General features: G+C 36.4%; 1 protein-coding gene across 1 annotated transcript in view; it reads right to left on the bottom strand.

Moving 5' to 3' along the window:
• Positions 1-7211: 7211 nt before the first annotated feature.
• The window catches only part of LOC150092993 (regulator of G protein signaling 7-binding protein A-like), a 56939-nt gene continuing 40969 nt past the window's right edge, over positions 7212-23181 (bottom strand). Inside the window, exons 5-6 of the mRNA XM_090414124.1 lie at positions 21095-21159; positions 7212-7318 (exon numbers count right to left, since the gene is read on the bottom strand). Of these exons, the coding sequence (XP_090270250.1) occupies positions 7212-7318; positions 21095-21159 (172 nt within the window). The remainder of the gene's footprint in view (positions 7319-21094; positions 21160-23181) is intronic.

The raw sequence follows: 23181 nt of genomic DNA, 5'->3' as shown, positions 1-23181 counted from the left end.
ATGTGACATTCCATCTAGGGGCCCCCCCCCTACCTTAATGACATCTGGCCTACTAAGTATTCAAAGTACATCCTCTCAAAATGGAACTGAATACATTCAACTTCATGTTTAGTTTCTATAGTGGGACTTTTGATTATCTAACTCTTAGTCCACTCCACAATACTAAATGTACAGTAAGTTTACAAAATGAATGCTTAAGTGAAGATGCAGTTGGACTTTTGGATTATGTTATACATATAAATAAGGAAATTGAGTAAAATTAAATAACTCTAACTGCAGTTTGTTTTAATTTATTCAATTTTCTTTGTTTCGTGTAACCCAAAAGTCCACCGTAACTTCATTAACTCTACAACAGTCAGGGCAGTGTTTGTGAACTGTAGATTCACAGGATTTATTTTTAATGCAAATTCACTGATAGCCATAAGCCTATCATATATCAGTATGAGTGGGCCAAGGGCTATATCATTTTGAAACTCGACTCTAGAGACCAAACACTTTCGCACCTCCAATAACCAAGATGGTGGTTTCGTGCTGAGTAATAAAATCCATCTCTCTCTCTCTCTCTCTCTCTCTCTATATATATATATATATATAATGAATAATTTCTGAAGATTCTTAACTCAGAATTAGAGGATTAATCTGATGAAAATATATATTAATTATAAAAAATATTCATTTAGGCATTTATGAAATGGTAATAAATAGTTACTTCTGATAACTGTTTATGTTTATTGATATATATATTATCTCCATTTCTCAAAAAGAAAATACACGTCTAGAAAATGTTAATGAAGAACACTTTATTTACTAGTAGAGTACAGAAACGGGTTGATTACAAAACTGGTATCTATAAGAATCATTATAGCCTCAGATATTAAGAGCGTTGATTACTCTTGTCTGCAGCTTTCTGATAGCTGCACATGAGATATGAATAGTTCGTTGCAGATGAAGGATGTGTGTATAAGAGTGCATAGTGCAGGAGAATAGTAACACGTGATATCTCCTGTTACAATAATTATAAGTGCAGAATACTAGGTTGAGACAGAAACTGGCTATTTCCATTCACTACTGCATTAAAATACACATATTTCACTAAAACCGTAAACCAGTGAACTATTTTTATCAGTACAATTCTCGTGTGAAACATATTATTTCAGGTATGATGCATGCAAGTGAATTTTATACTGTTGTATGAGAGGATCTAATTTTGACTCAAAATGCTACACAATATCTAATTATTGTTAAAAAAATAGGAAAAAAAAATTCTTACTTCTCACAGGAAACTGAAAATGATTTTTAAATAAGCTTAAATTAATATCAACATTTTTGGTCATAACTGCATCTTAGAGGAAGAGCATGTAAGTTATGAGTCTTTTAGATTTAGGAACTTCAGCATTAGTAGACTTCCTTCTGACGAAATGGCTCTTTGTGTAAAGACAAATGAGTCCAGTATGTCCCAGATATACTGTACATGTTATGCTCAAAATAAAGCAGTAATGTAATGTCATAGTTAACTTATTTTTATAATCCTGTAGGGTATTTTACAGAACAGCTAGTAAATGAGGAAAATATGAAACATCTGAACATGGTCGTTCTAAATTCAATGGTCCTGCCAGTGAATAGTTCTCGCCATTGCTGAACAAATATTTCTTTAAAGCAATATCACCAGTAATCTCACATATTTATGAGATGCTTTTAAGTTGCAGGCACAATCAAATTTTAACCATCAGGCTAGAATAATTGAAACTACATTTGCACTTATCTAATTAAGAACTAAGACTAAACATTAAAGCAAGATAAGAATACAATAAGAACATCTTAATAATATGAAAAATGTTAATGACCATTGGCACAAGACATGCTTATCATCTATTCATTTTCTTTGTGTTAACAGATGACTAACCATAATAAACCTTGTCCATCACTATGTCAAAACCACCTGATATATACTGTTTGGAGTCTTAATATTAATCATCACTGTAAAAAATACACTAGTTTAAGTTATTTCTTATCTTACAGGTGTACACACACACACACACGTACACCTGTATTACTGCAATTTCATTTAAAAAAGTAACAGAGGGCATATTATTATTATCCCAAGACCCTTCCCCATGGAGTCAAAGACTCATTGAGGAGGTCCCTTTGTCACACACACGCAGTTCATCATACCATGCTTTAAATACATTCAAATTCTCTGCAGACACCACACTCTCACCAGTTACTTTTACAGAAAAAAAAAAACAATTGGTGAGCCTAGCAAGAAATAGAGCCTCTGTAGCTCAGTCGGTTTCAACAATGCCCTTTGGATGGAAAGACCTGGGTTAATATTCCATCTAAGATACAAAGAACCTTCATCGGAGATTTTCAACTAAAGGCGAGTTATCCAGTCTCACATAACAGTGGCAAGGATTTTCTCCCAGAAACTTGGTTTTTCATTCTGTGAAATAGGCAAACTAGCTAAAAGAACATGCAATTTACAGACATGGGAGACTGCAGGAATAATTCTGTTAGCTCTGTTTGCAAAAGCCCTTATTTCCTGTTTTACACATAAGCATAAAACAGGAAATAAGGAAGAAAGAAATAATTACAGTTTTGATTCTAACTTCTAAAATGAAATTTAAAAGTCAGTTTTAATAAAATCTTTAAAAAAAATGGGTAAAAAGAAGAAATGGGAATTAACCCAAAAATCAAAATCATATGCCCTATGTATTACAACTATAAGTAGGTTTAAGTCAGTTTAAACTTGGCATAAGTAATGCTATAAAGTGCTTTTGTAATTCATTCCAGTGCATATAAAACCAGAGTTCTGCTCATATCTTGTCCTGACAAATGCATCCCACTCATACATTTATTCACTCAGTAAATGTGTACATGCATTTATTGTAGTGATCATTTTTTTAACAAGTGAAATCAGAGTACTTTTAATGAATTAAAATCCTCAAGGTTGCTCAGAAACAACCAGTATGTAACTGTACAGTCAGGAATGTTTCATATGTAATTGTTAATACAGAAACACTTCTCCAAATCTTGTGACAAGCCAAAAGGTTTGACCCTGCAAATATTCTTAGCTATGTTCATGCATAAAATATTTACTTATTTTTATTATGGGCTACTCAAGTTCATAATGTGGAATTTGATTCTCAAAGTACATCATAACAAGGCAATAAAAAGTACATTAACTTTTAAATTTAAATAATTCTAAGGTAATTTTGGAATCATCCCTATGTACCAGTGAGATCCAGACTATAGTTTTATGGCCAAGAAGGAAGGAATCATTCACAAATACTTTTTAGGTTTTTTTTAATATACATTTTTTTTTCTTTAATAAGCAAAAAAATTACAAATTTTTAATCTGTACTGCAATTTGAAAAACACATAGGATTTTTGTTGTTTAAACAAAAATTCTCAATTGTTCTGATATTTTGGGATGGGGAGGAAATCTGAGTCTGTCATACTGTATACAAAAAACTGAAACATCAGCACATTTGATATACAATAATTGAATGGAAAAATGGAAACCAACAATGATATTAAAGCTCAGTGTTAAAGTTTAAATAATTAAGAAATAAGAAGGGGTATAAGTGGGAGTGTACCAATGAACAAATAAAATATTATCACTATTACATATTAAACATTGGATGGGGGGGGGAAACAGAATATTCTGTATTCTGAGCATAACAATACAGCTGCTGTTAGAAAAGTCTTCATGAGCAATACTTAACAGAGTTTTGCACAAGTAATTTTTATTAAAATGATCACAAGGTGTGGCTACTGAGGACCAAGAATTGTTACCAAAGCAAAAGATTTTGAAGAACAAATCAGAATAGATGCTTCATATACACTGTCTAATCAAACATATCTGGACACCACTTCATGTTATTAGATATGACTATCTACATCACAACCATGGCTTATATACAGCTATAAAAAGCAGCACATGGTCTTGCAATCTTCATACACAACCATTAATAGTAAAATGGGTTGTACTGAAGAGCTCAGTAACAGGATGCCATCTTTGCAACAACTCAGTTTGGGAAATTTCTTTCCTGATGCAGATGTCCCAGTCAACTGTAAATTATGTTGTTGTGAAGTGGAAAAGCCTAGGAGCAACAATGGCACAATCACAACCACCGTAGGCCACATAAAATCACATGGCAGGACCACTGAGTGCTGAAGGTCATGCCACAAAAAAAGTCCCCTATCCTGAGTTCAGAACTCAGATATATCTGAGTAGTGTGCTCAGATATTCTTATTCTTGTATATAAGAATATTTATGTTTATGGCTACATGAAACTGGTAAGTGAAAAGTATAATCACAATTTCCAGCAACAAATAATGAAAATCTTAACATATAAAAGTTCATTACATAAAAGGCACAACCAGCTTTCTAAATCTTTCCTTTCTTTTTTTTAAATAAAGCAAAAGTAATTTGTCATAATCAAGCCAAGGACAATTATTGTCCTACTGTAACAAGTATGACAAGGCTGCATGTTCTCACAACATAAATGTAGCTGTATCCTAGGTTTAATTAGAGAGCAGTTGTGTCTTGTGTGAAAAAACTTCATCCATTAGAGGGGGGCCCATTTCACATTACATCATCTTCTAACATAAGGAGTTCTGTTGATACCATGACAAGGACTATGAGAGTGACTACGAGAATAACATCTTTGTGGTGAGATGGGACGGGACCGTGATCGTCTGTTTCCTCCATAACCACCACCACACCAACTACAGGTCAAGGTCCAGGCTGGAAAGCCAATTCAAGGCTTCATCTGTGATTTTGTGGATGTCCTGTAGGCCAACACCATAAAATTGGTGCCTTGGGCAGTTGTACACAATATGAGTAATTGTCTGAACCACAGGAGAACAATCACAATAAGGGTGATCTGACAGACCCCATATATTTAACCATTTTGATCAGTTTTTAACCATTTCACCCACATTTTTAATGAAAAACTTAGAGGGCCTGTGGACATTCCTGCATACATATATGAGTGCTACAACCTGAACACACAAAATAATTTCATTATTTGAATAAAGTTAAAGATCATGTCATTAAGTTTATCACTGTATATATATATATATCATTTTAATGTAATTTCATTAAAAGGGAGAATAATGAGTCATTGGTGACATATCAACAGAAAAACTTAAAAAAAAAAGGATGCAGAAGCAGATAACAAAAATGATTATCGGTACTATAGAATTAATTATGAGGGTAGATTGAGGCACGTAATCTGTAGCATTTGGTGAATAAAAGATGAATGGGTTATCGATATGACTGAGGCATTTAAGTTGTTGAGAGTGGGGAAATTTTTCATATGGTAGAATGAGAGGAAGAAATAAGGATAGATCATCCCTGGAAGTTATGAAAGGAGGTACTGAGAAAGAGGATAAGTAAGATTTTTTCATAGAGAGTGGGTCTACATTGCCTGAGAGGGTTGTGAGAGTGCAGGAAGTAATGAATTCAAGAGGTGGAATGACAAACTTTGCATTGGCAAAGATGGACTGCCCATGATGAGTTTTGAGACACCATAGAGGTTTGGAATAATAATAATGAATATCAGTGTTATCTTCAAAATTTTGAGGGTCTAATATTATTTGTAGAGGGTCCAATATTATTATTATACTAAAAAGCTTGATATATATTCATTATAATATTAAATTTTAATGAAAATTTTCATTTGCACCCGATTTCCTACCAAATAATTGGTTATGTCATTTATTTAGGCTATAAATATACACCTGAGCATATTTTCACAGTTATGACTGATATATGCTTAAGGGGGAAAAAAAATTTATTTTCTTTAAAAATAGATACATGAAAATTTCATAATGTGAAAATTCGATTATTAACATAAGGAATTGTTTAAGTATACACCAAAAATCAAAATTATGAAAAAAAAGTAGTAAAAAGCTATTAATAATTTCATGTTGGTATGTTTTTATTCCTCACATAAACTGATTTGATACAAGAAATATAGAATTTTCTAAAATGCAGAGACATTTATCAAAACTATGATATTTATATGTCACATGCTAGACTTTCATTGTGTCTTATTTATTTGAAAACAATGTAATAGAAAGAGCAAGGCAGTCATGTACACTTGCAATTAAAATACAAAAATTCGCTGTATTTATGAATTCTATCTAAGATGAACACAAAGCGTTTCTAATATCACCAATGTTGTCAGAACCTGCTGAAGTTAATCAGTGGGTTCCTTTTGGAAATTATAAACAGGAGGATATGAATATATCTGTTAATCACAAAAGAACATCAATGCAGTGTTTATTCAATTTTAAAGTAGCAAAGAATATATATTTGCCTGTCAAATTAGAGCCTAACTTCAGTTGTAATGTAAAATTGACCTGAAAAATGGTAGCCATGATACCATTGATATGGTAGCCAAAGCAAAAAAAAAAAAAAAAAAAAACCTTTGGTGGTCATGTTGATCTTTATTAAAGGTCAAGAGATCTTACAGCACTAAAGGAGAAATCAGCTCGGTGTTACAACCATGCCTTTACTAATTACTGTAGTGGTAAAAATGACATATTAAAAGTAATTATCGTCAACACCTTTAATAGACCGTATGCAGTCATCTTACTCTGGATAGTTAGTTCACATATCTTTGAAACAGTTCTATTACATATTGTCAAGCTCTTCTGATGCAGTAAGTATAATAATCGGAAAGGTTTCCTGCAAAAACATTATATAATTTAAAGTATCTTTAACTGTAGCTTATACCATAATCTTGTGCACTTAAGAATAAATTCCACTCCTGGTGTCCTGGATTTAGCCTAGTTATTTTGCACCCTATCATTTGTGCATCACAGCTTTATCAGCATGGTAAATGCATATAAGTAATTATGATCCCTTAGAAGCGTATTTTTTAATTACATTGTTTATAAATCTTAACAAATGTGATATTTAGATGATATTAAAAAAATAAATGTGTTTTTCTGAATTTTTTTTCTACTATAGCAAGCATTAGAATTCAATAACTTTTGCTCTCTTCCATATATTTTCCCCATTGCTGAATAGGAAAAATCTTACAAATATTGCATCTTGTACAAATTGTGTACAGAAATTCTGAAGCCAAATTTTCAAGACCATTGTGAAGATAAATTCATGAGCTCAATCTGTACTCTTATATTTAATGTCTTTATCACTATTATGATCCATGCCTTTTCTGGTAAGTTTAGGAATGTTAACCAAGGCTTGACTTACACAAGCAGCACCAATCACCACATTTACGACAAAGCGCTCCTCTTCTTCTCCTTCTCCAGTTCCTGAAGTCTGCTATTAGTGTTTTTCCTAGGGAAAAAATAACAAATATTATCTTTTTTTTTTCTTTTCTAAATTTTATGAGAAAATAGAAGCTATCCAATACATTGGGAAAGTGAAAGATAATGTTAAGCATTATGGGAAATTGGAATGCCAAAACAGGAAAGGAAAGTAAAGAATAACTTTACTCCAAATTGTGGAGCAATATCAAAGAGGCAGAAGATTACGAGTGGGTTCCACAGGACTCAGTACTGGGACCTATATTGTTTAACCTTTATATCAATGACATTGTCCATGGATTGCAAGGGGATATTCAGTTGTTTGCGGATGATGCAAAGCTGGGACGGGTTATTAGTAATAGTGCAGATGTGGTAACCCTGCAAGAAGATTTGAATAAACTAGACAGATGGGCAAATGAATGGGGGAGGTGTCAGTTTAATGCAGCAAAATGTAAGGTCTTGAGGTTTGGGACACATTGATGGGACGCTGCATACTCTATGGGAGGAGTTATACTGGAGGAAGTAGGGGAGACAAGAGATCTGGGGTTGATGATTGATAGAAACCTGAAATTTAGGGGACATATTGCAAAGGTAGTGAAGGTAACACAGAGGATTGCTGCAATAATTAGAAGGACACTGACCTGCAGAGATAAAAGGGTTATCATTCCGTTGTATAAGACTTTGATCAGACCACACTTAGACTATTGTTCTCAGATCTGGTCCCCAGGATTTGAAAGGGATAAATTAACTGTGGAAAGGGTACAGAGGTGGATAACAAAGATGGTTTCAGGACTGTACAATTTTGGTTATGAGGATCGGCTGAGGGAGTGTGGACTGCAGAGTTTGGTGGATAGAAGAAGGAGAGGTGATATGATTGAGACTTTTAAACTGTTGAGAGGTTACAGGGTTGACACTGGGGAGTTCTTTCGCTTGGTTGAACAGCAGGAAGGAGTCATGACAATGGGCCATCCTGGAAGTTATGAAAGGAAACTGTGAGAAAGAGGGTGAGGAGTGGTTTCTTTGCATGGAGGGTCGTTGAACCATGGAATGCATTGCCTGATTGAGTGAGACCGGTCAATGCGTTTAAGGAGTGGTATGATAGACTTTGTGTTTCTTAGAAAGGACCTCTCACGATGAGTCTTTTGACTCCATGGAGGCCTGAATAATAATCATAAAGAGATGGCATAAGAAATGATAGAGGTGACAGATGCATTGAGTTTTGTTTACAATGTAAATTGATAATCACAAGCACTTTTTTTTGAACAAAAAAGAAAAAGCAAGATATACGTAGATCAAATAGATTTTATAATGATCAGTCAGAGATTAGAATGGAATAACAAATGTAAAACTTATGCCAAGTGCTGACTGTGGACTGGACTACAGGCTTGTGAGAATCACAATAAATATAAATTTAAAAAGACAGCTAACAAACTAAGAGTATTCAAATAGGATACAGCTAAATTAAATAACAGTAACACCAAGCCTTTATTTCAAAATGAGATAGAATAGCATACCGAATGGAAAGAAGACACCTCAATAAATGAATCATATAAAAGAAGTATTAACTGCAGCAAAAAAAAAGGTATCAAAAAAATAATGAGTGAATTTAAAATAAAAAAAAAGTGAAACAGAAGAGATACTAAAACTAATGGATAAAAGATGAATCTGGAAAAATAACCCTAATGGAAAAGAAGAATATCAAACTAGATAGGCAAATAAAAAATAAATATAGAGAAGAAAAACATATATGGATCAGTAATAATTGCCTAGAATAAAGAAATTAACTAAAGAAAATAAAATTGTAAAATTTGGGTAAATTTCATGTTAATATGATTCTAAGGCATGATGATATGTGACCACATGTGTGAAAGAATGTTCCAAGAGTTTAACAATAGCTTTCATGTACTTGTTTAATATGAGTCTTACAATGGGCAACAGTGGCACACCCAGGGAGGGGCCAAGGAGCCCTGGCCCTCCAAAAGAAAAAGGAAAAAAACACTAGAAAATTTTCCAAAAATCTTTTCCTAATTAAAATTCATTTTTTTTGTTTATGTTGTGTCGTGTCTTCTATTTCTATACTACTTATGAATTAGTGATCACTGTAGATGCTCAGTCATAGGTCATATGCAATGCGTAGTGTGTATTATCAAGCATCTACTCAACTCAGGCCCTCTCCCATGATTAAATTCTGAGTGTGCTACTGATGGATAAAGTTGCAAAAGAGTAGAAAGAAGGCAAAATTCTTCTGTTTTAAATTATAGACCAATTTATGTATCCAAAGTTGTGGTTAAAGTTGGAAAAGATTCAAAAATAAGTTGACAACAGCACATGGGTTTGCAAAAGGAGATAGTGTTTTTAGCAATTTACTTACTTACTTATTATAAGAGGAGATGTACATACACAATGGTATAGTTAGTTTTGCAAAGGATTCTGATATATTGTCACACAATCTGGTAATTAAATTGAAATGGATGATATTGAATAGCAACACTAAGAATACACTCTGAAGACACTGACATGTAGAAGTAGGGAGATTCTTGTTCCGTTGTATAAGGCTTTGATTAGGCCACACATGGACTTTTGTGCCCAGATTTGGTCACTGGGTTTTCAGAAGGATGAAGAGATGTTGGAAAGGGTCCAAAGGAGACTGACTAAGGTAGTTTCTGACCTCTGGAATGTCGAGTATGAGGAAAGATTGAGAAGATGTAATTTGCAGAGTCTGGTGGAGAGGAGGAAGAGGGGAGATATGATAGAGACCTACAAGTTGGTAAGGGGTTGTTATAGGATCAATGCTGGAGAAGTTTTACAGAGAATAGTGGGAGAACCAGAAATCATCCCTGGAAACTGTATAAAGAGGGTGTGAGTAGAGGAGTGGGAGGCAGGTTTTTTTCGTGCAGAGTTGTGAATGATTGGAATGCCTTGCCTGAGAATGTGGTGTCTGCAAAGAGTTTGAATGTGTTTAAAACACCGTATGATGAGCTGTGTGTGTGATAAAAGGACCTCCCAGATGAGTCTTTGACTCCATGAGGTCTTGGGGTGGTAATAATAATAATAATAATAATACACAGCTTGCTGATAAGTTATCAGCAAGCTGTGTATATCATCCTGGTGGTGACTTTATAGTTCCTAATGTTACAGAGACTAATGTAAGAATAGAGGTAGATGAACTGGAGAGTACTCAGTATATTGAAAAATATCAATGTGAATAGAGCAGTGGGACTGGATGGTACGTCAGCTCCTGTGCTACAAGAATGTACAAGTTAACTGACAATGCTCCTGAAGAAGCTGTTATCTAAGTCTCTGTGATATCTGTACTCACAGATACTGTATCTGTGAGTGCACTATATCTACCTTGACGATGCAACTTCATAAAGTGATCACTGAAATAATTGTGTTCCTTCCATTTCAATCACTGTACTACCAAAAGTGCTCAATAAAGCCTGCTCAGCTAATTTTCTGTCATAATTTGAGTTTGTCTTCCTTACCACATTAGTTATCTTTCTTGTCTGTACATTGTATTGTTCATGATCTTATGATTACTTTTTTCTTCTGGTAGTGCAGTGACTGAAGTGGAAGGATTTGTCTCTTGCCAGATCCTGCTTAATGATGATACTCATCCATGCAACTTCCACATAAATTACCCTTCTGATTTATCTTCTAGATTTTTCTTGTGACTTTTTTTTTATAGCTACTTTTACACAACTTAGTTTTCTTACATTATTGTCTATATTTTTTCAGTACACATGCTGATTTATTTGTGTGAATTCTCAATATGACCTGAGCATTCCTAACAAATAACTGTTTTCTTATTTAACTTATTGAATCTCAGAGTTCTGATTTTTCTATCCTTGTAGACAACTTCATCACATGTTTCTCTGGCAAGTCAACCAGTGTTTGCTTCAGATTTTTCCACCAGTCTCTAAAGTTTTGTGCCTTGTAAAACTTGCATGCATATTTTAGTTTTGCAATGTGAGATAGTCAATTTGAGCAACATACTCATTTGTGTCTTTCTCAAATCTAGATGGTGATTGCTTCCTATTTCAAACCTCCTATATACTGTTGAATCCTGAAAATATCACACTTCAGATAACCAGTATGAATACATCACTACCAATCATAGCATGCCTTTTCTTATTTCTTACATGTTCTTCTCTGTGAATTTAGAAACATTTTTGGGGCTAGTCATTATGATGGTGTTCATAATGATTAGCCTAAGTTCTGATTAGAAATCTAGCAGGTACTTATCATTATTATTAGTGCTGTTTTTTTATTTTTCCTCTATTTTTTTTCCAAACCAGGTAGCAAGTATATGATGACCATCATTGTATGGGCTGCAATAAGATAAGTTAATTGTATATTTATTTTTGACAATTTTGTACATGAGTGTTTTGCTGTATGATATTTATGTTGAAACATGGAGTTTGGTTAAATTTTTAGACATCATTTTAAATTTGCTGTTTCTTGTTTAGTATGATGGAACAAAATGGTGATGAGATGGAGATTGTTGCATGAATCAGTGCAAAAGACAAATAAAGTGAATGGTGTGAATTCTTCAAGAATGGTGCAATGCCATGACTGTAATATGTATGAATAGAGAGATGTTGTGGTTGTTTATGTGGAGAGGTTGAATAAGAGAGATGAGTGGGTATGGGTGTGCAGGAAGTGCAATATGATGATAGACCATGAGGCCTGTTTGAATTAGAGTAGGGAACATGATGTCATAAATGAAATGGAGTTTGAGAAAGATTCGGCAAATGTTACAAAAGCATGTGAAACTGACAATGAAGAAAATAGTGCAACTAATGATAAGAAAGCCTGTGAGTATGACAATGAAAAACAGAGTGCAATTAACAGTAAGATATCAAATGGGACTGATGGTTAAAAAGTATGTGTGACTGATAGTAAGAGAGCAAGAGTGAATGACAGCAAAAAAAAAAAAAAAATGGCACAACATTTGAAAGCAAAGATGAAGCAAGAGATGAGATGTATGTGAAGTGAAATGAAGAGAACTGTAAATAGGTATGGAAGAGTGAAGAAGATTGAAATGAATGATGGTCATATGTAAGAGGTAATGAAAGACTTGAGAGTGGTGTTGTGTGGGGATTCAGTTATTAGAGCATGGGGTGAACGAGAGGATGCACAAGGTTTGTTTTCCATGAGTTAGGATGAGTAGAGTAATTGAGACTGGATATTAGAAGTGAGCAAACAAAACAATTGATAGTGATAGCAAGAAAGAATGACTTGGTTGGAAACAAGGAGAATGAGACTGGATATCAGGAAATCATTGAGAACAATAAAAGATAATAGTGCGATAGGAAAGGTAGTCCGTGTGTTATCCAGAACAAAGATTATGAATAGTATGTTAGCAGAAATGTGTGAAGAGAAAGGAGTGTAGTTTGTGAATGTGTAGGATGAGTTTGAAGGACAAATGGAATGGCATAAGAGTAATTGACTGCATTTGAATGTTTTTGGTGTAGATCATCTGGAGAGCCTTCTACTGGAGGGGAAAGGAGAGTGATGAGTACAGAGAATGGATTACACATTGACTGTTATTTTTTACTAAATAATTTAAGGAAATTACAACGTAAACTAGGATATACATTAAAATAAATTTTAATAGCGGGCAATGTTGATATTCTTGGGCTATTGGGCTGAAGGTCTTCTGATGTAGGTTTCCCAAATTTGAGGCAGTCTCATGCAGCCAAATTTGTTGAGGTTTGGATTGTTTCTTAGGGCTGAAGCTGATTCCATGAAAAGCCTTTCATATTTGTATTTACTATGGTGTATTATCGTGGCTTTCTTCCACCATATTCTATGGCAGGTATCCAGCGCATGGTCAGCAAGACCAGAGTGGCTGTATTGGTGAAACCGGATGTAGTCCTTGTGTTCTGAAATTCTGATATTTGCTGTCCTGCCTGTTTGACCAAAGTAGGACAGCTTACAACTGCAAAGGACCTAGTATACACCAGGTAGGCGTATACCAGGTGTATACCACAAATAGAGAGGACAGCCATGGGTTCTCCACTCTCCCTACTCTTGGCCAACTTTTATATGGAGACTTTTGAAGACAAAGCCTTAAACTCTGCCCCACAAAAATCAACCATTTGGCTTCGCTATGTTGATGATGTGTTCGTTATTTGGTCACATGGCTCTGATGCACTCCTCTCCTTCCTAACACACTTAAACAACCAACACCTAAGAATCAAATTCACCCTGGAAGAGGGAAAAAACAACTGCCTTCCTTTCTTAGACACACTAGTCACCTGCCAGCCTGATGGAACCTTGGTTTGCTCAGTCTATAGAAAACCCACCCATACAAGCAGATACATTCACCAACAATCCCACCACCCCTCCTCGCAACGATATGGAGTCATTAAGACACTACACAACAGGGCTAAACTTATCTGTTCAAATGACAATGCCCTAACCACAGAACTAAACCACATTCTCAATACTTTCTCAGCCAATGGCTACCCCCCCCCAAAAAATGCAAAAAATATTGAAACCAGTAAACCACAACCCCCCTCACAACAAGGATTACTCTAAATCCATCACCATACCCTATATCCGAGGCACCTTGGAAAAAATTACAAAGATCCTAAAAAAACATGACTTAGCTTCTTGTTACAGACCATATAAAAAATTGGCATCCCTTATCTGCTCTACTAAAGACCAACCTCCCCCCCTAGACCTACCTGGTGTATACCAGGTCCCTTGCAGCTGTAAGCTGTCCTACTTTGGCCAAACAGGCAGGACAGCAAATATCAGAATTTCAGAACACAAGGACTACATCCGGTTTCACCAATACAGCCACTCTGGTCTTGCTGACCATGCGCTGGATACCTTCCATAGAATACGGTGGAAGAAAGCCATGATAATACACTGTAGTAAATACAAATATGAAAGGCTTTTCATGGAATCAGCTTCAGCCCTAAAAAACAATCCAAACCTCAACAAATTTGGCTGCATGGGACTGCCTCAAATTTGGGAAACCTACATCAGAAGACCTTCAGTCCATTCGCCCAAGAATACCAACATTTCCCGCTAGGGGGGCACCATCAGGACTTTAGGAGATAATAGTTTCCTGCTTCTTCCTCACTTACTGTTTGTTGTGCCTGCGTGCATGTGTCTTGTTCTTAAGTTCCTTGAAAATGGCAACGTGACGTTGCCGAAATATTGAAGTATATTAAAATTTATTTTAATGTATATCCTAGTTCACATTGTAATTTCCTTAAATTATTTAGTAAAAAATGCATAACCAACATCCAAGCCTTTCCATGAACATTGCTTGTTACTTGCTGAGCAAGTAACAAGCAGTGTGTAAGAACAGAAGAGTAAGAAGAGATTGATAGTGTGCTTATGAATGGAGAAGTAGGTAGTATAAAGATGGAGAATGAGAGAACAGATGTGCAAGACAGACAGTGAAATGGGACACAGCATGAGAATGGTTGATGTTCAAAGAGGAAGTGAATGTATGAGTATGAATGTACACAAAAGAAAAAGGACTGGGATGGTTTGGGCTGTGGGGGGGAAGCATTTAGGGTTTGTGGGGGGATTCTGGGATAGGTAATGAGAGAGAGTGGAAAGGAGATCAATACTTCTTGGATGCTATTCGATGACTGTCTAGCAGAAGCAATGTCTAAATATATTCCAATGGTGAGAAGGCTAAATTAGGTAGTTGTGAAATGCATGAATGAAGAGAGTAAGCATGCAATACAATACAGAGAAAGGAGGCATGGAGGCAGCATAAGATGAGTGGTAATAATTAGTTCTCTGAGGAGTATAAAAACAGACAAAGAAGGTGACTCAGTCAGTAAGAATAACAAAAGCACAATATGAGCAGCAGCTAGCTAATAAAGACAGGAGTATATTGAAAGAACCCTAGGGAGTTCTTTCAATATTTAGCCAGCAGAAGAAAGAATGATTATGGAAGGATGACAATGATTGGTGAAAATGGTAAAAAGATAGCCAATGAAGAGGATATAGTTGAGATATTAAATGAGCAGTTCATAAAGATATGTTTTTATTTCATCCTTCCCAATGTAACATTATGCAAAGTTTGAGGGCAGTGCAAAGGGAAGAGGAGATACTGACTGTGAGTGAACAGGAGGTATATGAGAAACTGAGTAAACCTAATGTAATAAGACTTGATGATATATCACCTTGTGTTTTGAGGGAATGTTCCAGGAAGTTAACATCTGCCTTGCTTAATGTTTAATATGAGTCTTACACTAGGTCAAGTTCCAAAAGAATGGAAGGAAGGCAGGATTGTAATGCTTCATGAAGGAGGGGACTGAACTGAAGCTTCAAATTATAGACCAATATGTGTGCAAGGTGTTGCAATTTGATATTAAAATGATATTAAAGAAGCTGATATAACCACAAGAAAGAACATATCTTAAAACCCTTTAACCTCCATGTTTCATCAAATACTTGTGACAGATTGCCACATTATAAGGTTGGATAATGGATTAGGTTGGATATTAGATCAGTGCATTGGATTGATGACTAGTTATCTGATAGATATCAGCAGGTTGTGTATGGGGAGCAATATCGAGAAAAAGAATATTCACTAGCAGTGTTCCTCAAGGGTCTGTTTTAGGGCCTCATGTTAGAGGTATTGACAGCATTAAGAAAGAATTAATCCAAAGTTTTAGCACCATTGCTGTTTAACCTACATATGTTAATGCTATTGGAGAAGGTTTGAATGAGGATAATCAGTTGTTTTCAAATGATGCAAAGTTGGGAAGAACTATGAGGAGTAGAGCAGATGTTGTGGTCTTACAAAAAGATTTGAATAGACTGAGTGAATGGGCATGGGAGTGGGTATGCCAGTTCAATGTTGCAAAATGTAAGGTTTTTGAAAATTCAGAAAACAAAGTGGGATGTAGAGTATACATTTGGTAGGTATATTGAAAGAGGTAGAGGAAATAAGAGATCTGGGTTGATGATGGATAGGGACATAAAATTTGAGGACACATTGCTAAAATTGTGAGAACAGCACAATGAGTTCTGGCAGGGATAAAAACACATAAGTTGGTGAGGGGGAGTTCTTATGAAATTAATTACAGAAGTTTTTGATAGAATTGTGTGAAATGAGGGAGAAAAAGACATCATCCCTAGAAACTGTATAAGGAGGCTGCATGCAAATGAGTGAGAAGCAGGGGCGTTTTTGCACGGGAGAAACGGGATGAATGTTTGGAATGCATTGCCTGAGAGTGTCATGTCTGCAGAGAATGTGAATGTATTTAAGGCACTGTATGATGAGCTGTGTGTGTGTGAGTGTGTACGTGTGAGTGAGACAGAGGGACCTCCCACAAGCAGTCATATTGTTCAATTTCCTATCGTAAAATTTGCTTCAATTACTCTACTTGAAGCTGCAGATATCCACCAAGTTTATTATCTTGTTTTGTGCTGATTACTCTAGCTACTTCTCTTCCCTGATATTATATGCCTAAATAAATCACAATACAGTTGTTATTTAGAAGCATCTTGCCTATTTTGGTTTTCTTGAACTTAGCCTGGTATTGCTGTACTTCCATTGATAACTTCACCTCTTTTTTTGTTAATGCTAATGTTGATGGTTCCTAAATTCAATTTTATTAAGTTTTACATTGTTACAATATGGTTGTTCTTCTTGGTTCCCTGCAAAAGGCAGCATGGATAGGGTATGCAGTATACAGTGAAAACAGTTGATGTCCAAACTAGCATTAGGGGATAATGCTAGGTATAGAAACAGTGGCATTTTTATGCTTTATACTAATGCCAGGAGTATCCAGAATAAAGGAGAGGAATTGGCGGTGCTGATAGCATCAGCCTGGCCAAAGATTATTGGGATCACTGAGACATGGTTGACAGAAGAGGATATAATAACAGGAAAAGAAGTAACATGATACAGCATTTTTCAGCAGGATAGGAAGGAAAAGCATGCTGGTGGAGTACTGCTTATGATAAGTGACAACTTATGTCCTCTAAGAGTGGAGGCTTTGGAAGGCAGTGACACTAATGATTTTGAAAGTATATGGTGTGAGGTAGAGGTGGGCAAGACAGGATATTTAGTGGGGTGTTGCTGCAAGCCAAGGAGTGACCAGGAGATGTTTAGACAGTTGAGCTTCGCAAGTGCAAGAAGAATGATTGTTATGGGAGATTTTAACTACAGCAGTATAAATTGGGGAGAGGAAAATGCATGTAGCAATAAGGGAATGGAATTTCTAGAATTCTTGAGGGACAAATGTCTTAGGCAACATGTAATAAAAGGAACAAGAGGTTCAAGAATTTTGGATTTGGTTATAGCATCAGAAGAGTTGATAATAACTGAGATGACATCTCTCCCACCAGTTGGAGAGAGTGACCATGTGGTTTTGACTTGGAAGATGAATAGACATGCAGGAGTATCAAAGAGACGGGAACATATGTGGAATTATAAGGCAGGTGATTATAATAGTCTTAGATATCAACTTGGGGAAGTTTCATGGAGGAAGGAATTGGAAGGCCAGAATATCATTAGTGCTTGCAAAATTGTGAAGGAATATTTGTTAACAGCAAATAGTAAGCTGTATTCCACAAGTGAAGAAGAGGACACAATTAGTGTAAAGTGGATGACAAACAATATTAAACAGGAACTGCATGTGAAAAAGAGGCTATGGAAGAGATATAAGGATACAGGTGAAGAGCAGATGCATGAAGAATATAAGACAGAGGCCAGGAGAGTGACTGTATGGTAAGGAAGGTGAAACTGGAATATGAGAAGAGATTGGCCCTAAGATCCAAAGAAAATCCTAGGGAATTTTTTAGCTATGTGGCCAGCAGGAGGAGAAATTATTGTGGAAGAATGACATTGTGGGATAAAAATGGGAATAGAGTGATTGATGCAGAGGACATAATGGAATTGTTTTACAAACACTTTATTGGAGTATTTCATTTTGGAGGAGTAAATTTTAATACTAGAGGGATTAGGGCAGATTCCAGGTCTAGAAGTGCAGGAGGAGAGTGTGTTCCAGATGCTGAGTACTCTGGATGTCAGAAAAGCTGTGGGACTGGATTGTGGAATGGTATTTCACCACGAATTTTGAGAGAATGTGCTAAAGAACTGAGAGCTCCTTTGACTTGGATTTTTAGTGAAAGTCTGTCTACGGGAAAGGTGCCCAGGAAATGGAAGGAAGGTAAGATAGTGCCATTGCATAAGGGCTGTAGCAGACTGGAAGTGTCTAATAATAGGCCAGTTTGTGTGTCATCAGTAGTTGTTAAGATCTTGGAGAAATTAGTGAGGGACCATATACAGCATTGAGCAGATGAGGGTAATGTTGTCTGTGAGAGTCAACATGGATTTGTTAAGGGGTGCTCTTGTTTTAGTAATATGCTAGCCTTTTATAATAAAGTTACAAGAGCAGTAGATGAGGGAAAGGCATATACTGCCATTTTCTTGGATTTTAGCAAAGGCATATGACAGGGTGCCACATGATAAGCTGATATTTAAGTTGCAGCACATGGGTTTGGATGTCGGGTTGGTCAACTGGATTCAGGATTGGCTGTCCGATAGATCTCATAGAGTTGTGTATGGTGGGGCAGTATCAAGGAGGCAGAAGGTTACAAGTGGGGTCCCACAGGGCTCAGTACTGGGGACCTATATTGTTTAACCTTTATATCGATGATATTGTCAGTGGATTGCAGGGGGATATTCAGTTGTTTGTGGATGATGTGAAGCTGGGAAAGGTTACTAGTAATAGTGCAGATGTGATAGCCCTGCAAGAGGATTTGAATAAACTAGACAGATGGGCAAATGAATGGGGGTGTCAGTTTAATGCAGCAAAATGTAAGGTCTTGAGGTTTGGGACACATCGATGGGACATTTTATACTCTGTTGGAGGAGTCGTACTGGAGGAAGTAGGGTAGACAAGAGATCCGGGGTTAATGATTGATAGAAATCTAAAATTCAGGGGACATATTGCAAAGGTGGTGAAGGTAGCCCAGAGGATTGCTGCAATACTGATTGCAGACCTACAATGCAGACCTGCAGAGATAAAAGAGTTATCATTCTGTTGTATAAGACTCTGATCAGACCACACTTAGACTATTGTTCTCAAATTTGGTCTCCAGGATTTGAAGGGGATAAATTAACTGTGGAAAGGGTACAGAGATGGCAGGACTGTACAATGTTAGTTATGAGGATCGGCTGAGGGAATGTGTACTGCAGAGTTTTGTAGATGAAGAAGGAGAGGTGATATGATTGAGACTTTTAAACTGTTGAGAGGTGGTTACAGGGTTAACACTGGGAAGTTCTTTCGCTTGTATACAGTGGTGTATACAGCGGGAAGGAGTGATGACAAGGGGTCATCCCTGGAAGTTACGAAAGGAAGCTGTGCGCAAGAGGGTGAGGAATGGTTTCTTTGCATGGAGGGTGGTTGAACTGTGGAATGCATTGCCTGATAGGGTGATGAGAGCGAGAACAGTCAATGAGTTCAAGGGATGGTATGATAGACTTCGTGTTTCCTAGGAAGGACCTCCTGCAATGATCTTTTGACTCCATGGAGGTCTGAACAATAATAATAATTATATTTCATTATAATATATACCATCATGATCTGCATGTGGTTTTAGCTAATAAAGAATATAATTTGATGAACTAAGTCCAAAATTACCAACATATCCACATTCATCAGATATCCAGATGGATATCTACTAGCAGGGTACATCCTAGAAGATTCATTCATTTCGTATGGTGATTCAATGGCCGTGAGCCCCTTTTATGGGGAAGTATGGCTGGAGGTATTGTCTTAAGTATTCCTGACTGTATCCATGTGTCTTCACGGGGCCAGTTTGCCTGCTTGCAGGATGAAAAAACCCAGATAAACTGGGGGAAAACCTTGCTGTCCATGCCCAAGACCGGCTAATTTGGCTATGGCTGAGGAAGATCCTTAAGTTCCTCACATTGTCAACAGGAATCCAACCTAGGACACTCCTTCCCCAGGCATATGGTTGCAAAGTGCATAGCCACTAGGCTAACCGTGCAGGCATCCTAGAAGATGAGAACTAGACAATTGGTTTATAAGCTCTGGTCAGTTCTCCATTTTTTATAGGCTATCTTGCTTCACATAATAAACAACTAAATAGTTTCTTTATGTGATATACATCTTAATACAAATCAATGTTTAAAGTGGTAGTTCTCATAAGGATAGTGTTACTGAAGTTATATATAAGGTTTAAGATACATTTTCCAATGAGAGTAGTGTATACCAAAGCAGTGCCTGATAAAAGTAGCTTAAGCTTCCACTGAACAGATTTATTTTCCTTTACAGTTTTCAAAATATTGATATTTATTCTGCTTTGCCAAACATGCATATAAAAATTAGCCAGAAGCACAAAATGCATTAACACATTCCATTCACTCACTACACACTACACTCTAAATAAAACATGTGCTCTTCTTTCCTTTTCATACACACACACACACACACTTCTTATATAACTTGAGAGGTTACAGGCAGGGAAGGAAATGGAATTTATACAGCTGCTAAAAGATAATTACATGAGATAGCAAGTAATGCTGTCACCATATCCAGGGAGAGAGTGATGGATCTGATGACAGCATTGGAGAACTTGGCAGTAACCAAAGTAGTGACAATGCCTGCAACTAAAGAGAGTGATCATATGATCTTGAACTGGGAAAACGTCTATATAATTTAATCAAAAGTATCACATGGCAGTTGTAGAACTGCCATGTGATACTTTGAATACTTTGATTGATTGATATTTCATTTGGCTATATTAATTCTAAGAATAAAAATAGTATATGACTATAACAACTTACCACTACTTTCTTGAGGCATGAATTCTTGCATCTCTCGAAGTGCATTGGCAACACCATCCATTTCTCTGAAAAAAATAATAAAATATATCTATAAATAACTATATTAAATATGTTGTATAACCTCTTAATAATAATAATAATAAAATCTTAAAAGAACCTAGTATCATCATCATAAATATGCAAACATAGACATAAAGTATGGATAATGAGAATATGATGGCAATTCAGCAAGTAGAGTTAATAGTTAAAGTACTTTATTGTTTAGCATGAATGGTTATAATTACAGTCTTGTCATAAATACTGTTACAACTTCAGCACACCTCTTCCCCCATATTGCCCCCAGAATTGTGTGAGCTCATTTCCATTAGTGGCACTGTGCACAGTCAACATTTAAATAAGCTGGCAAAATGGGCAAAAGGTAATGGATGTCAGTTCAATGTGGAAAAATGTAAAGTTATGCATTTTGGGATTAAAAGATTACCAGCTATGTACTACATTGATGGAACAGTACTCCAAGAGACTGATGAGGCTAGGTACTTGGGAGTGTTGGTGGATAGGGAGATGAAGTTCAGGGGACACATTGCACATAGGATTACTTGGTTATTGAGGAACGCACTAAATCCAGAGATAAAGAGGTTATTATTCCCCTTTATAAGGTGTTGATAATTCTGCATTTGAATTACTGTGCTCAAGTCTGGTCACCTGGATTCCTTGGAGATGAGGAGATTGTGGAGAGGGTTCAGAGGAGAGTGACTAAGTTGGTGAGTGATGTAAAAAATGCTCCCTACGTTGATAGATTGAGAGCTTGTGGATTGCAGAGGTTGGTTGATAGGTGGAGAAGAGGCGATATAATAGAAACATTTAAATTACTAATAGGTTTTTATAAGATTGATGCAGAGGAAATGTTTCAGCTCTGTAATGGTGATGGAAGAACAAGAGGTCATCCCTGGAAATTAAGGAAAAGTGTGGTTAACAAGGGTGTGAGAACACGGTTTTTCTCCTGGAGGGTGGTGAATGATAGAATGCATTGCCTGACTCAGTTGTGAGTTCTTCATCTGTAAATGAATTCAAGAGGAGATATGATAGATATTATTTTGATAGTTTAGGTCTCCTGCAATGAGTCTACTGACTCCATGGAGATACCCATAATAATAATAATAATAATAATAACATACACATGTTTATCAGTACAGTTGTTTAGCTGCATGGGTTAACATGCAGTGGGAGATTATGGGAAAAGTGTAGCTGTAATAGCACTTCACAAGGTTGGAATGCAGCCACCTGTTATTTTCGACACGCTAAAAACACTCGGGACAATAGGATGTTCATGTATCAGACTATTAATCTTTATAACGATACAGAAGATGTATCTGATCATCAAAGAACAGGAAGACCATGCTGTGCTAGGACACAACAGTTTATGAGGGCTGTGAAGGAACACATGTCCTAACTGATGACCTGGAAGTGAGAGCCTATCGTCATTCTACTGGACACTTCCTAACACCATAACTTATGTGGCAGAGGGTGATAAAATCAAAGGCACTTCTCTGCAGTATGTGAATAACAGACACAGAAATATCCTCTTCATAGATGAGAAGATTTTTCACCACTGAAGATTCATTTAACCACCAAAACAATCAGACATATGCCCCAAACAGTCGCATAGCATCCAGAATTCAGAGAAGTCATCACCCTGCATCAATGATGGGTGATGTATCAGGTAATATCCAAGTTGCATTTTTGTGAGAAAGGGTCAAAACCTTCACCAAAGTGTATAGAGACACATGCTGGAACCTGTGGTATGGCTCCCTGAACAACACCTGGTTTCACAGTAGGCACTCTCCCTTCCAACAGTACTCAGCCCTGCACACAAGGCAAGGACCACACAACAGTGGTTAGAGGCAAATGTGCCTAACCACATATCACCATCTGAATCTGTTGTACTTCAAATTGTGATCAGAGCTTGAAAGAGTAGCCTGCAAAAAATGACACCCCCCCCCACCATCACCAGGCTGAAGGTGGATTTGGAGCAAGCAGTGACAGAATTTCCAATGGATGTTGTGTGTACCATCATTGATATTATCAAC

This window comes from Typopeltis vanoorti, chromosome 24 (genome assembly GCF_054136105.1).
Source record: "Typopeltis vanoorti isolate ZY-2024b chromosome 24, IOZ_Tvanoo_1.0, whole genome shotgun sequence".
NCBI lineage: Eukaryota > Metazoa > Arthropoda > Arachnida > Uropygi > Thelyphonidae > Typopeltis > Typopeltis vanoorti.
This window is presented reverse-complemented; position numbering and strand designations above follow the sequence as displayed.